The sequence below is a fragment of the Macrobrachium rosenbergii genome, chromosome 45 (assembly GCF_040412425.1).
Source record: "Macrobrachium rosenbergii isolate ZJJX-2024 chromosome 45, ASM4041242v1, whole genome shotgun sequence".
Classification (NCBI taxonomy): Eukaryota; Metazoa; Arthropoda; class Malacostraca; order Decapoda; family Palaemonidae; genus Macrobrachium; species Macrobrachium rosenbergii.
The window spans coordinates 19725457-19742403 of record NC_089785.1 but is presented as its reverse complement, the minus strand read 5'-3'; the positions used below and the strand labels follow the sequence as shown (position 1 = coordinate 19742403).

Below are 16947 nucleotides of genomic sequence, written 5' to 3'. Positions count from 1 at the left end.
GATCCAAAAAGAGAGAGAGAGAGAGAGAGTAATGAAACAAACTAAGTAAAGAACTGCAGAGACGGAGAATATAGCAAAACAATGAAAAACAAGTAATAAATTTGCCGAAGAGTCTTCGGCGCAATCGAGTTTTCTGTGCAGCCGCTACAGCGTATAATCAAGGACACGAAAACAGATGTCTTTCGGTGGTCTCGGTATAATGCTGTATGAGTCACGGCCCATGAAACTTTAACCACTGCCCGGTGGTGGCCTATACTATATCGTTGCCAGAAGCACGATTATGGCTAACTTTAACCTCAAATAAAACCAAAACTAGTGAGGCTAGAGGGCTGTAATTTGGTATGTTTGATGGTTGGAGGATGGATTTATATACAAATGATGTTTTTCTTAGCTTCTTCAATTTGTAATTATGGATTTTCGAATGTCTGTTCTTTTGGATCACAGGTGCGTTATTAATTCAGCAGATATCAGGATACCTTGTTTGTCCTCCCCCGGGAGACAGTAGGGGAGACATGACACAGCCACCCACCCCCTGCAAACCGGTTTGTCCGCCACAGGTGGGAGCGGGGTAGTTAGGGAACAGAAGGGTAGGTGAGACATCCACCCTCCTCATGCAAACCTCTTTGTCCGCCCCGGGTGGGGCCGGGGTAGCTACGGGAACGGGAGGGCAGGGGAGTCATCCACCCTCCTCCTGAAAATCTGTTTGTCCACCCCGGGTAGGGACAGGGTAGGTAGGGAAATGGGAGGATAGGGGAGACACCCACCCTCCTCCTACAAACCTGTTTGTCCGTCCCGGGTGGGGGCGGGTTAGGTAGGGGATCGGGAGGCTAGGAGAGACATCAGCGCCGGGTTCCAGCGCGCGCCAACAAGCTCGCTCCTAATATCGTCCGAACCTCTTGAAAATAAAGGCGTTGAATTTATGCAGCCCTGCATAAGCGCCGCGTAATTCATTCGAAAAATATTCATGAAACAGGGCCTTCGAAAATAACCGCACCCTTAAAAAGAGCGGAGGAGGAGGAGGAGACTCCTCCTCCTCCTCCTCCTCCTCCTCCTGTAATCTCGTAAAAGCGACCTAATGGGAAAAGGCGCAGTTTTGTCGCCGTCGACAATTTCTGACGTGATTTAGAAGGCCCGTGAAAAAGACATCCCCCGTCTCCCTGTTTTCCAAACAGGTGCCCTGTGGAGGGCCTGTTCGCTTCCCAAACACATAAATAGGGGTGTGTGTTTGTGCGTGTTAGTTTGCCCGACTTCATACGATTCTGCTTTATGATATGGTGGAGGTAGCGAAAGGAAGACATTATGGGATTATTAACTGCTTGGAAAGGCAGTCGTAATATAAGATTAATTCTCCCGTTAAGGAGAGAACATTTGACAAAGTGCGTTTTAAAGTAAAGGGTGATATAGCGGCCTCTTCTTTGTCCTTGAAATAGTGCTAAGTGTCATTGGTATATATTAGCAGTGGTTTTACTTTACCACCTCACTGATGCATTGGTAGACTGAAAAGTAAAAAAAAAAAAATAATAATAAAATTGGGTCACATTGATATCCTATAACAATTGAATGGCTCCAGTCGATAATTAACATAACCTGTTATTTTCCTTCCCTGTCAAGATTCTGAGTTCACTTTCTGCTTCTGTTTTTCCTGACTCACAACATTACTTTAAGGGACTTTGAAACCTCTTAACTTCCGTAACCTTCCTCTCAATTGATGTCCTCCGGGTCTGGGCTGGAAAGGGGATCTAGGTTGGTCGTGCCTGTCTTTGCATCAAGAAAAAAGTAAAAAATGCGCCGAATTTTCTTCGGCGCAATCAAGTTTTCTGTACAGCGTATAACCAAGGCCACCGAAAACAGATCTATCTTTCGGTGGTCTCGGTATAATGCTGTATGAGCCGCGGCCCATGAAACTTTAACCACGTACCGGCGGTGGCCTATCCTATACCTCTGGTTACAAGTTAGACGTGGTGGTTATATAAAGACTAGACTTTGTGGTTATATACAGGTTAGACTTGGTGGTTATATAAAGACTGGACTTTCTGGTTAAATACAGGTTAGACTTGGTGGTTGTATACAGGTTAGACATGGTGGGTACATAAAGGCTAGACTTTGTGGTTATATATAGGTTAGACTTGGTGGTTATGGTTATATTGATAGTCAGTGTCATACTGTCTAATCTTCACACTACAGAACAGGAAAGATTAGCAGTTATAGAAGCCTATTTTTTATAGTCTTCATACTTAAGAACAGGAAAGATTAGCAGTTTTAGAAGCCTATTTTTTATAGTCTTCACACTACAGAACAGGAAAGATTAGCAGTTATAGAAGCCTATTTTTTATAGTCTTCATACTTAAGAACAGGAAAGATTAGCAGTTATAGAAGCCTATTTTTTATAGTCTTCATACTTAAGAACAGGAAAGATTAGCAGTTATAGAAGCCTATTTTTTATAGTCTTCATACTTAAGAACAGGAAAGATTAGCAGTTATAGAAGCCTATTTTTATAGTCTTCATACTTAAGAACAGGAAAGATTAGTTTTGAAGCCTATTTTTATAGTCTTCACACTACAGAACAGGAAAGATTAGCAGTTATAGAAGCCTATTTTTTATAGTCTTCATACTTAAGAACAGGAAAGATTAGCAGTTATAGAAGCCTATTTTTATAGTCTTCATACTTAAGAACAGGAAAGATTAGCAGTTATAGAAGCCTATTTTTATAGTCTTCATACTTAAGAACAGGAAAGATTAGCAGTTTTAGAAGCCTATTTTTTATAGTCTTCATACTTAAGAACAGGAAAGATTAGCAGTTATAGAAGCCTATTTTTTATAGTCTTCATACTTAAGAACAGGAAAGATTAGCAGTTATAGAAGCCTATTTTTTATAGTCTTCATACTTAAGAACAGGAAAGATTAGCAGTTTTAGAAGCCTATTTTTTATAGTCTTCATACTTAAGAACAGGAAAGATTAGCAGTTTTAGAAGCCTATTTTTTATAGTCTTCGTACTTAAGAACAGGAATGATTAACAATTATAGAAGCCCATTTTATATAGTCTTCATACTTAAGAACAGGAAAGATTAGCAGTTATAGAAGACTATTTTTTATAGTCATCATACTTAAGAACAGGAAAGATTAGCAGTTATAGAAGCCTATTTTTTATAGTCTTCATACTTAAGAACAGGAAAGATTAGCAGGGTTTTAGAAGCCTATTTTTATAGTCTTCATACTTAAGAATAGGAATGATTAGCAGTTATAGAAGCCTATTTTTTTTTTATAGTCTTCATACTTAAGAACAGGAAAGATTAGCAGTTATAGAAGCCTATTTTTTATAGTCTTCATACTTAAGAACAGGAAAGATTAGCAGTTTTAGAAGCCTATTTTTTATAGTCTTCATACTTAAGAACAGTAAAGATTAGCAATTATAGAAGCCTATTTTATATAGCCTTCATACTTAAGAACGGCTAAGATTAGCAGTTATAGAAGCCTATTTTTTATAGTCTTCATACTTAAGAACAGGGAAGATTAGCAGTTATAGAAGCCTATTTTTTATAGACTTCATACTTAAGAACATGATTAGCAGTTTTAGAAGCCTATTTTTTATAATCTTCATACTTAAGAACAGGAAAGATTAACAATTATAGAAGCCTATTTTTTATAGCCTTCATACTTAAGAACAGGAAAGATTAGCAGTTTTAGAAGCCTGTTTTTATAGTCTTCATACTTAAGAACAGGAAAGATTACCAGTTATAGAAGTAATACTATGGAACGTTCTAGCCTGTTTCTTGAGCCTGGGCCTAGTTTGATCTTGGACATTATTCTTTATTCCTTATTCCTTATTATTCCTTATTCTGCATTCCTTAATCTTGATTTAGAAACAGTTTGGGGTGAAGTTGCAACCCCTACTGCCATCTTGCACCGTGGCAATGATCCACCGTATTCAACATAATTCCCTGCCCAAGTTAACAGAGGCACAATGGATTTATTTAGGATATGGATGTAAGTCTTCTTTTTCCCTCGCACGGAATCGATCCCAGGGCCCGTCTTGATGATTCGGGAGTGGTAATCACTGGACAGTATTTTTATTATATATATATATATATATATATATATATATATATATATATATATATATATATATATATATATATATATATATATATATATATATATATATATATACACACGTAATGACGTCAGTGTTCTTGAGTGTATTTTTAATGTAAGAGTATACTCTCTGGAGGGTGTACCTAAGTGTACATTGCAGCGTGTACGGAGTGTAGTCTAGACGATCCACTGAGTGTACTGTCGTTGGAAAATCAATGGTAGCGGGGAGTGTCGACCAAGTGTCGTGTGAGAGCGCAACACGCAATCACAAAACTCTCTCTCTCTCTCTCTCTCTCTCTCTCTCTCTCTCTCTCTCTCTCTCTCTCTCTCTCTCTCTCTCTCACTGTCAGCTAAAGTATAATACTTTCGCTTTCATGACAGCTAAAGATTTTAAGTTCTTCAATACAAAAAAAATACCGTTACTAAGCTCTCTCTCTCTCTCTCTCTCTCTCTCTCTCTCTCTCTCTCTCTCTCTCTCTCTCTCTCTCTGGTAACCAGTGGTTATTTTGGGTAACAGTCACCTTGGTGAATAATATTTACCTTTCTTCTGTAGTGACCTTCGTAAGTTTATGAACTTTTAATGCGCTGTTTTTATTTAAATTATTATCTGCATTGTTGTACGGGATTGTATTTTTTTTTATTATTACAGGCGTTTTTACTAACTAATACTATCACTACTACTATTATTATTATTATTATTATTATTATTATTATTATTATTATTGATACGGTCATGATGATGATTATTATTATTATCACATCATTGATTTTGTGGATATTTACCATTAGTACAGAGTTGATTATTATTATTATTATTATTATTATTATTATTTTTTTTATTATTATTATTCATGATGATGATTATGATTATCATCATCATCGTTATTAATATTTGTATCTTTACTATACAATTGTTATTAGTGGTATTATAAGGACTTATGCTGCGACTGTTTCTATTGGATAATTACAGACTTTCCTCCTAATGAATCAGACAATTTGTTTCATTTAAGAGAATATTCCACTTCTAATATCTGCTTCATTTAAGAGAATATTCCACTTCTAATATTTGCTTCATTTAAGAGAATATTCCACTTCTAATATTTGCTTCATTTAAGAGAATATTCCACTTCTGATATTTGCTTCGTTTATGAGAATATTCCACTTCTGATATTTGCTTCATTTAAGAGAATATTCCACTTCTGATATTTGCTTCATTTATGAGAATATTCCACTTCTAATATTTACTTCATTTATGAGAATATTCCACTTCTAATATTTGCTTTATTTAAGAGAAAATTCCACCGCTAATATTTGCTTCATTTAAGAGAATATTTCACTTCTAATATTTGCTTCATTAAAGCGAATATTTCACTTCTAATATTTGCTTCATTTAATGGAATATTCCACTTCTAATATTTGCTTCTTTAAAGAGAATATTCCACTTCTAATTAATTTAAGATAATTTAATGGAATATTCCACTTCTAATATTTGCTTCTTTAAAGAGAAAATTCCACATCTAATATCTGTTTCATTTAAGAGAATATTCCATTTCTAATATTGATCCTCTTACTCCTTGAACGGTCAAGTTAGTATAGTTTAACGCTCCCAAAATGAAGCGTGAGTGGGCCCCCACCCTCCCATGCTACCCCTACCCCCACCCCACCCGTGACAATCTCTCTCTCTCTCTCTCTCTCTCTCTCTCTCTCTCTCTCTCTCTCTCTCCTACTAGCTAGAGTATAATAGTATCTCTTTCTTGAGAGCTAAAATTTGTAAGTGGTCCGTTGCAAAAACCGTAAGTAACCTCTCTCTCTCTCTCTCTCTCTCTCTCTCTCTCTCTCTCTCTCTCTCTCTCTCTCTCTCTCTCTCACTGTCGTGAGATTTTCTTAGTCATCACCTCGCAAAACTACCGCAGTCCAATATAATCTCGTCCCGAGAAAACACATTAGGTGATAAGCGGGCGCATGTGTGGAATATCTGTGCCATGCATATTTAAGCATGTGTGCCGCATGTTTGGTGGGCCACTCCCCCTCCTCCTCCTCCTCCTCCTCCTCCTCCTCCTCCTCCTCCTCCTCCTCCTCCTCCTCCTCCACCTCCTCCCCCCTTCCCTGAGGTGGGAGGTAGTGACCTGACACTTAGTACACAAATAATTCTTTCGTTACATGTCAGTCTGACTGGTTCTGTGACGGAACATGGACGGAGACGACAGTCCTCCGTAAGTTTTTGGCAGTGGGTGGCCTCTTGGGCCCCACATGTTTTTTTTTTATCCTGGGCCCCCTGTTGGTTGGGATTTTTAAGGGCCGTGTTTCTGGGGAGAAGTTTGTGAAGATGAATTGCCAACCTGCTACAGTAGAAATACGAGAACTGTGCACATTTTGAGTAGATTCGTGTAGTTTCGTCTGTTTCGAAGTAGATTTTGTTCTACTTCTACCTGCCGGTCGAAAGACGAAAGGTCGTGTTGGTGCAGAAACGACAGTAGAAAGCATTCAGCTCGCTCAAAATGTGTGCTAGAGAAAGTGAAACGTTTTGTGTTTGTGTGAGAGAGTGCCCAAGGAAATTTTTCTCTCGCGCCCTGCCCAGATTAAATTTTCCGGTGAAGGTGCGGGGAAATTGTCAAATTACTCAAAGTACAGTCGTATGCCCGGTCCCACAAGGGAACCTGCGCCCTCAGAGGGTCAGGACTAAATTGTGTTAGTAGTGCGTTGGGATGGTGTTCCTTCGTTCCTTCACGAGCTTGTTCAAAAGGAATATAAGTTACAGGGCTACTTTTGCCTTCAAGCTAGAGAACCACTTTGTGTGGTCAAGCTCTTATTTTCTTCCAAGACCACTTTTAGTTTTCTGTAAAAGAAAACTGATGAGATGGCTATTTATCTGTCCGTCCGCAGTTTTTCTGTCCGCCCTCAGACCTTAAAAACTACTGAGGCCAGAGGGCTGCAAATTGGGATGCTGATCATCCACCCTCCAATCATCAAACATACCAAATTGCAGCCCTCTAGCCTCGGTGGTTTTTATTTTATTTAAGGTTAAAGTTAGCCATGATAGTGCGTCTGGCACCGCAACAACACAGGCCACCACGGCCGGCTGAGAGTTTCATACAGCATTTTACGCTGTACAGAAAACTCGACTGCGCCGAATAAACTTCGGCTCATGATTTACTTGTTTTAGTAGTTAAGATCAAGAAGTGTCTTGTTGAAAATACTATGTGAAAGAAATCCCACTGGACCAAATGTGTCAATTTTGCGTCAATTTTTCTTATAGTTAGTTCAGTTACTGACCTTTGCTCTTTGGTTTGACCTTGTCTGTACTATGCTAGCAGTCAGGGATAGCAGGTATATTGCGTTGAGTTATCCTGGAAGAAACACCGCTTTTGTTCATTTTTTATGTTCAGAAAAATGTTGTCCTATGACGTTAATAATCCCATGCGGTTTGTAGTACTGTAGAAGCTACAGGAATATTCAACATATACATTTTTGCAGTTGAAAGTCAGTGGGTAAATGTTAGTGCTTGCAATCACCAAAACACTATGTGTACCAAAGGAAAATATTAAACATGTTATAAATCTTGACCGGTTTCGTCTTTAATTTTCTAAGACATCTTCAGGGTCCTGCAGCCCCAAAGGCGAAATCAGTCGGGATACAAACCCAATTTTACATTTTCCAAGCGATACATCTGGGGAAATATGTATGTGCGATACTGATTAATACCATTGTCTGCATCGCAACACCATTCATACCTCACAGCCGGCATATTTGGCGGCCAAAGTTCAAGGTTAAGGTGAAAGAGGTAGCCACGTGCTTGTTTGTGTGATTAAACGCTGCCTGTCACTGTACCCATCACTCTACCCCTTCCCCCTCCCACCCTTTACCATCCCACCCATCCCAGATACAAGCTCACCAATCACACCATTGACCTAAGAAGGTTGATAGAGAGAATTGTATCTTCCTAGCACAGGTTATTCGCGTCAAATGGGGGTAAGCGAGGAGAGGCCTTCTGACCACGCCTCTGCTGACCGCCCGCACGCATGCATGCACGCACGAACACGCGCGGCCATACTCGTGTAATGAGTATTGACTTTGTTTTCACTTGTTTTTTTTTATATACTTTTTGCTTGATAGACAGCGTGTCATTGTTCACACACACGTGCATTATATATATATATATATATATATATATATATATATATATATATATATATATATATATTTATATATATATATATATATTTATTAATATATACAAATATATATATATATATATATACAATATATATATATATATATATATATATATATATATATATATATATATATATATATATATATATATATATATATATATGCACATAAATATTCTCTCTCTCTCTCTCTCTCTCTCTCTCTCTCTCTCTCTCTCTCTCTCTCTCTCTCTCTCTCTCTCTGTGAGTTTCTTAAAAGCACTTTGTGCGGATCAGAGAAAATGGGTTTCTTTTATGGACCTGAATTTGTGTTGCGAGGTTGGATGGTTTCATTGCCTGCCGTCTCTTCACGTGCTTTATTTGTTTGCCTTCTTCTTCTTCCTCTTCTTCTTCTTCTTCTTCTTCTTCTTCTTCTTCTTCTTCTTCTTCTTCTTCTTCTTCTTCTAAAAGAGGATATTTTTATATATATCTTATGTACGTATATATGGACATATATTAATACGTTAAAAGGTCATTTATTATATGTGTTCTTGCACGTATAGTCATATAAAGACATTATAAGCATACATATGCTATCTATCTAATCACCTATCTTTTTTATTTATTTATATATTTATATATGTGTGTGTTTGTGTGTGTGCGTACACGGAAGTTATTTGCACAAGTGGTTCAGCCTCGCTTGAGTGGGTGTAATATGAATACGACAGTGACTGATAGTGAGGTACTTTACCTGCGAAGCGACCCTCAGTAAGGAAAAGATATTATACTAATATATATATATATATATATATATATATATATATATATATATATATATATATATATATATATATATAAAAGAAATACTCTTAATAAGAAGGCGTTATTATGCATCGCGCTTGTTGTCTCTTTCGTTCAAGGATCTACCAAGCATTATCGACGGGACGGGAATTGGTTCCGCCATCTCCGATGATCCACAATATCTGCAGCGTGCATTATTATTGCCCCTGTTCCGACTGCCTCCTCCTTCCTTCCTTCTCTCTCTTCTTCTTCTTCTTCTTTAGACTCTCAGTGCTGTTTCTCAGTGCATTTTTTCTTTGTTATTGGTTTGATCCCGTTTGCGGCGTCGGTGATGTTTCTCAGTAATGTTTCTATTTGTCCTTGGTTTGATATTGTTTTCTTTTTCAGTGTTGTTTCTCAGTGCTGTTTCTTTTTGTCCTTGGTTTGATCCTGTTTTCCTTTACAGTGTTGTTTCTCAGTGCTGTTTCTGTTTGTTCTCAGTTTGATCCTGTTTTCTTTTCAGTGTTGTTTCTCAGTGCTGTTTCTATGTCTTCTTGGTTTGATTCTGTTTTCCTTTACAGTGTTGTTTCTCTTTGCTGTTTGTATTTGTCCTTGGTTTGATCCTGGTTTCATTTTCAGTGTTGTTTCACAGTGTTGTTGTCCCGATCCCGTATTGTTGTCAGTGTTGTTTCTCGTTTAGGTTATAAATGACATGTCCATTAGTGTTGGTGTGGTTTTGAAAATATGTCCTTCCCGTGTCTCATTTGAAATCAGTGGTCGTGACACTCGACACACTTGCAAGAGGATCGGGAATCAGTTTAGTGCTAAGGCAGTGTGTTCTGTTAACCTCAGCAGTGAATTAGTCATTTAGTATAATATGTCTATATACATACATACATACATACATGCACTCCCTTCCGTTACCACTTAAATCCCTTCAGTCTCAGACCAACTGAATTAAGCTTCCGGATTTCGAAGGCCCTCAGAACAATCGCAATTCTCCTTGCAGTAATCTCTCCACATATAAATTGTCAAGTTTTTTTTTTTTCGGTCAGGAAAATGTAAGTGGTTCCGAAATTGGGTCGTAAAATACGAATCTCGGATTCAATTTCCGGTCGAAGCTGCGTATATGTATATATATATGTGTGTGTGTGCATCTCTCTCTCTCTCTCTCTCTCTCTCTCTCTCTCTCTCTCTCTCTCTCTCTCTCTCTCTCTCTCTCTCTGTGTCTGCGCCAGGCAGGAAAACTTTGCATGGCTAATATGCAGTAAATTTTTGGGTGCCATAACTTGAGTTACAGCTGACACCTTAGCTGATTTTATGTGTGGAGACTGTATGTATATATATACATGTACGTATATATATATATATATATATATATATATATATATATATATATATATATATATATATATATATATATATATATACATATGTTTATATCTGTATGCATATATATTTGTTTGTATAATATATACATACATACGTACATACATACACACACACTATATATGTATATGAATATATATATATATTTTTTATATATACAGTATATGCATATATATATTATGTATTTGTTTGTGTGCTCGTGTGTATAAATGTATGTATAAGTATTGTGCGTGTTTGAATAAACATACAAGATCATTGAAATCACAATACGTTTGCAATAATTATGGTGATCCAGAGTCCTGTATTTATGTACTAGAAGACCCTCTTTCAAGACAGAATGACAGACTTGGGAGAGTTACAGCCGGAATGCAGTAAGACAGAAAAAGCATCTTAGAAAGATTTAAAAAAATCTATATAAATTGAATGCAGCGGATGGAACAATTGCCATGAACTCTACATGACCCGAATTTCCTAGTAACATTGGGTGACGAGAAAGGCTCATTTCTTGTGGTGGTCCATTCCTGTTTGAGAGCGGACAAGCCTTCCAGCAGTATTAAATTTGCCTCGAACTGTATATACTGTTCTTCTTGCATTTTAATACATTTTTATCTGTTTATTAATTTTTTTTTTTTTTAGTAAGCGAGATCACCTCTCTCTGTGTTTCCCTTTAATTTCTCCTGCTTCTTCCCAATGAACACCTTAATATTCTTTGGAAGCCTGAATAATAATAATAATAATAATAATAATAATAATAATAATAATAATAATAATAATAATAGGCACGATCCCAAGATCCCTGAAAAGGAATCTGGAAAAACTGGATGCCGAAGTAGTTCCAGGACTCATGCAGAAAAGTGTGCTACTGGAAACAGCGCACATAGTGAGAAAAATGATGGACTCCTAAGGAGGCAGGATGCAACCCGGAACCCCACACTATAAAAACCACCAAGTCGAATTGGATGACTGTGATAGAATAAAAAAAATATATATATGGTATGGTTTTCATTGTAGCGTTAAATATACCTCAACAGTGCCCCTTTTTCTCAACTTCTTCCCCAGTGAACCGTTAGGAAGCAGTTCTTTGGAATAACAACAAAAACCATAGAATCCTAGATCCATTTCGAAAAAGTGTCGAATGTACCGAAATTCATTGGCATTTTTCATCATCAGGTCTGAAAGTTTGTGCTGATGGCGTGAGCGAGGACGGGCTTCATTCGATGGCAAACCCTTCTTTGGGGTTTCAGAAACCCGGTTTTCCTTGTCGTAATTGCGAATTATGAGGGTCATTGCTTGTTCCCCAAAATTTTGGGGAGATTTGTTCTTCAGAATTATAAAAGCTACAAGTTTGAACTCTTTTATGAAAAGCAGATGATTTATTCTGTTTTTTTATGAGTGCTCTTTGTAGTAAAATTTTACTATTTAAAGTAGCACTTATTTTAGGGTATAAATATATATATATATATATATATATATATATATATATATATATATATATATATATATATATATATATATATATAACCTGTGTGTATATCTTCTCTGCAGGTACCTTTAGGTCCATGGCAGCGTTCAATGAAACCAGACTTCATCTTGTTTATAATTCTTGCATGATGGTGTCATGTAATGTTGAGAAGCCAAAACGATAGACAAAGATGTCTTGTTTTGCCTTTTTCCAATAAACATTGACGCAAATTACCCATTTGTTTATATTCTTTTTTTTTATCAACACTTCGTGCAGAGTTAAACCTAACCTACCTGCATCTACATCTGCATATGTAAGTCACTTCAATCTCTAAAGGTAAACATCACCTGACACAGAGCCTGTGTTTAATTATACCTCTGACGCCCTTTATTTCCCTCTGTGATTATCCAGGTGTCTGCGGGTGTCCTTACATTTTTATCTGTTTTTGTCTACTTATTAATTTGTGTCTTCTTTTCAATAAGTGGGATCTTTTCTTTACTTTCTCATACTCCTTAATTAGAAAGTAAAGTATTGTTTGGAAGCTTGAATTACAAGTCAGTGGCTCCTGTGGTGAGCTTGTTCCATATGAATAGGGTTCATCTGCTGAATGTAATAATAATAATATAATAATAATAATAATCCACTTACTTGCAAACGGAGTCTTTTGATAAAGAATTCCACTCTAAAATACAATACGTATCGTCAAAAGAACTTTTGAACGTCAAGAGTTACTTCGGTTTTCATGCTGACATTGACCAGATCATAAAACTATGCAGGAGGCCAGACTGTATTGATTACAAGTGTCTTATGCATTATTCCGCTCTTCAAAGGCTCCCCAACTCTTACTTGGTGTTCCTAGCTTCGTGTTTTTATAATTTCTAAGGTGTTGTGGTCGAGTAGTAGGCTTCCTGCTCAGTGTCACGATTTGCACGTGTTGTTTGATGTTGGTGGCGTAATTATTGGTTAGTGTTCTGCGCTGTTTATGCTAATTAGTGGCTATATACTTTTAATTTTTCAAATTTCATTATAATAATCAGTGACTTATTATGATGCTTTTCTCATTGTAATAGCTATAGAGTATGGATGTTCCCATTATAATAACTACAGAGAATTCGTAATACAGTGATAATCAGTGGTTATTTGTCAAAATTCATTTCCCATTATAATAGCCATTCATAATTAAGGGCTGTTCGTCAAAAAAAATTCTCATTATAATAACAATGAGGTGTGCGTGATGATTCAGTCCTCATTATAATGATGATTGGCTATTCACAATGATGACTTCGCCATAATGATAGATATGGTTTATTCGTGATGATACATTTCCCTTTTAAATAACTGTGGCCGATTCGTAATGATTGAGTCCCTGTTATAATAACTAACCATGCTCCTTCGTAAAGAACAAAACTTGAATTCAGAACTAGCTGTGGCAAACTTGAATTAACATTAGCTGTGGCAAACCTGAATTATCCATTAGCTGTGGCAAACTTGAATTAACAGCAAGCTGTGGCAAACCTGAATTATCCATTAGCTGTGGCAAACTTGAATTAGCAGCTAGTTGTGGCAAACTTGAATTAGCCATTAGCTGTGGCAAACTTGAATTAGCAACTAGCCTGGCAACCTTATTAACCAGCTTAGCTTGAATTAGCCATTAGCTGTGGCAAACTTGAAAGCCCTGGAATTATTCCAGTTGTGGCAAACTTGAATTAGCCATTAGCTGTGGCAAACTTGAATTAACAGCCATTAGCTGTGGCAAACTTGAATTAGCAGCTATCCATTAGCATTAGCTGTGGCAAACTTGAATTGAATTAGCTGGCAACCTTGAATTAACAGCTAGCTGTGGCAAACTTGAATTAACAACTAGCTGTGGCTATTCTTAACAATGGAGGCAATTTGTTGGTCAGCCGTTTCTTGACAGATAGGACTCTTCTGACTAGTTTTATCAGCAGTGTTTATCAAGACGACTGGATTGACAAACAGGAGGAAATTACGAAAAAATTACAAACGTCCGAGCTTAATGATCAATAGGGTTGGTACTGGCCTTTGCGAATCAGATCGAGATGAAATTCAGAATTGCTGAAGATACAAAAAAAAATATTTTTTTATTTTTATCGTTATAGTAAATAAACCCAGAGTTTTAAAAGCCTGTTCGATTTCGAATTCGTTCAAGTTGAGAATTTAATAGAATATTTACGACAAAGAAATTATAGTCAAATTTTTTGAAGGCAGGACGACGTTAAAAACTATGGGAACTCTTGATAGAACCTAGGATTTAATACCCAGTTAAAAATAGTTGAAGCCTTTCATGAAGGCAAATTATTCAGTACATGAATATTAGCATTTTTCGGGAGCTGACCAAATTAAAAGGTAGCTTGGTGCCCATCTTGTTAACAAAACAAGTAAAAACGCGCCGAAGTTTCTTCGGCACAATCGAGTTTTCTGCACATCCGCTACAGCGTATAATCAAGGCCACCGAAAATGGATCTATCTTTCGGTGGTCTCGGTATAATGCTGTATGAGCCGCTGCCCATGAAAATTTAACTACTGCCCGGTGGTGGTCTATCCTGTATCGTTGCCAGAAGCACGATAATGGCTAACTTTAACCTTAAATAAAATAAAAACTAATGAGGCTAGAGGGCTGCGATTTGGTGTGATTGATGATTGGAGGGTGGATGATCAACATAAACAATTTGCAGCCCTCTAGCCTCGGTAGTTTTCAAGATCTGGGGGCGGGCAGAAAAAGTGCAGATGGACAGACAAAACCGGAACAATAGTTTACTTTACAGAAAACTAAAAGTTCGGTGTAACGCCAGATTACGGAATCGATCAATAGATTCCCGCACGACGTCAAGTCTTGTCGATTCTCGCATTTTGTCGTTAATAAAACGGTTAATATTAATGTTTCAGTTTAAATATAGTTTTTTTTTTTGTAGTTGTTAAAGTTACCCGTGACTTCTATTTTTACGTTATTTTCATTTGCCTTATTGTGACGCCAGATAACTTACTCACTCGTTCATTCATTCAAGTTACTTGACGCTGTGTTAGATTCTTCTGATGTGTCGCAGCCATTTGTGTATTTGGGAGTTTGGATTTTACTTACATAAGTATGCTATTGATGATTTATGTTAAGTATCGTTAAAATAGATTCTATTTCAATCATTGCCTTTAATAAGTACGTTCTTACGATACTTATAATAAACGAATATTTAAGCTTTTTGCTTTCATAATAGACACATCTTCAAGTTATTTGCCATAATAATTTGTCATATTTTTAGGGTCATTTCCCCGAGAATATATTGGTTTTAAAGTTTCTTATCCCTGTCGTAAATTTCTTTCCAAATTTCCCACTCGAAAAATAACTATCAGACATCTTGCTCGCCCCCTCCCCTCCCTCCCACTCCTCTCCCCCCCCCCTCCCCTCCCCAATTAAAGCGTCCGCGCAACCATATTTACAAAGTTTTACCGCCAATATATTCTGTGGTTCATCCACCCGAGAGAACTTATTCAGTTCGACCCCTCAATTTCAACCCTAACCAACTTTCCCCGGAATCGCCTCGTTGAACGGATGAAGGTTTTTTCCTCTTGCTTGTGAAGGGGAATTGGACGCCTTCTCTCTCTCTCTCTCTCTCTCTCTCTCTCTCTCTCTCTCTCTCTCTCTCTCTCTCTCTCTGAATTAATGCTGTGAGCAATTTTGGATTCATTAGATCTCTCTCTCTCTCTCTCTCTCTCAGAATTATTGCTGTGTGCAATTTTGGATTCATCAGCTCTCTCTCTCTCTCTCTCTCTCTCTCTCTCTCTCTCTCTCTCTCTCTCTCTCTCTCTTTATCAGATTGGGTAGCTCTCTCTCTCTCTCTCTCTCTCTCTCTCTCTCTCTCTCTCTCTCTCTCTCTCTCTCTCTCTCTCTCTCTCTCTCTCTGTCTTTATCAGAGGGTAGAATTGCACAGTCGAGCCTGCGGGCGAAAGGAAATAACTCTGGACCTTATACACAACTGGTGCTCTGTAAATAACCGGTACGCAGTCATTCACTGGGTCATTACCGCTCATACCAGTATCTCAAGGTCTGTTGCATGTAATTACAGATCCAATCCGGAATATCAAATGCACCTTTAAACTCTTTAGATCTTTGTGAAAGTTTCTACTGGTGGTGGTATGGAGGCGCAAATGCTGTATATGATGGCAGACATCTCTTTGGGGATTTGAAAACCCGGGTCCTTGTCGTAATTGCCAATTATGAGGGTCATTGCATGTTTCCAAGATTTTTAGGAGGTTAGTTCCTCAGAGTGATGAAAGCTTCGAATTTGACGTCTTTTATGAAAAGCAGATGTTTTTCCTCATATTTTTTTTTTAGTGGTTTTTGAAGAGGCCAGCGGGAGAAAAAAAACTTATGATGTGATAATAATATTGTTATAATTTATCGTAATGTGTAAGCTTGTAGTTTATCAAACGGAAGTCTACGTTTATAAAACACTTTATTTATACTTGCCGTCGTTCGATCCGAGCTAGCCTCTCTCTCTCTCTCTCTCTCTCTCTCTCTCTCTCTCTCTCTCTCTCTCTCTCTCTCTCTCTCTCTCCATATAAGTGTGGAGAATGGAAGTATGTTAATCGGTTACGCTGTGTCGACTCTCTCCTATATTACCAGTATATTTTGAAGGTTTAGGTACGCTAGATATGATAGTAATGTAGATGCTGCCACTTCTATAATAATAATAATAATAATAATAATAATAATAATAATAATAATAATAATAATAATAATAAGAGAATTACAATCTCGTGGAAAACAATTTGTGTAATAGAAATCTATAATTATATAGTAAAATGTATTACAGTGTAAAAGACGAAAGCTTTTGTCATTTACATAATAATACAGTTTACTATATAATGATAGATTTTTATTACAGAAAATAATAATAATAATAATAATAATAATAATAATAATAAAATTCTGTGATATTAGTAATAGTAATTATATTAATGGATACGCTTTTAATACTACTACTACTACTACTACTACTACTACTACTACTACTACTACTACTACTACTACTACTACTATCTAGCTTTACAACGA

At 37.0% G+C, this 16947-nt stretch overlaps 1 protein-coding gene across 21 annotated transcripts in view; it reads left to right on the top strand.

Moving 5' to 3' along the window:
* Positions 1–16947, top strand: part of Hk (Hyperkinetic) — a 489203-nt gene that overhangs the window by 307769 nt on the left and 164487 nt on the right. The window contains exon 1 of one of the 21 annotated variants that reach the window (XM_067088610.1): positions 6261–6307. The exons of 19 other annotated variants lie outside the window; for them this stretch is intronic. In XM_067088610.1, the coding sequence (XP_066944711.1) occupies positions 6285–6307 (23 nt within the window). In that variant the 5' untranslated portion in view covers positions 6261–6284. Of the gene's footprint in view, positions 1–6260; positions 6308–16947 lie in introns of those variants that run through there. One more of the 21 variants, XR_010850476.1, reaches the window with a different exon arrangement.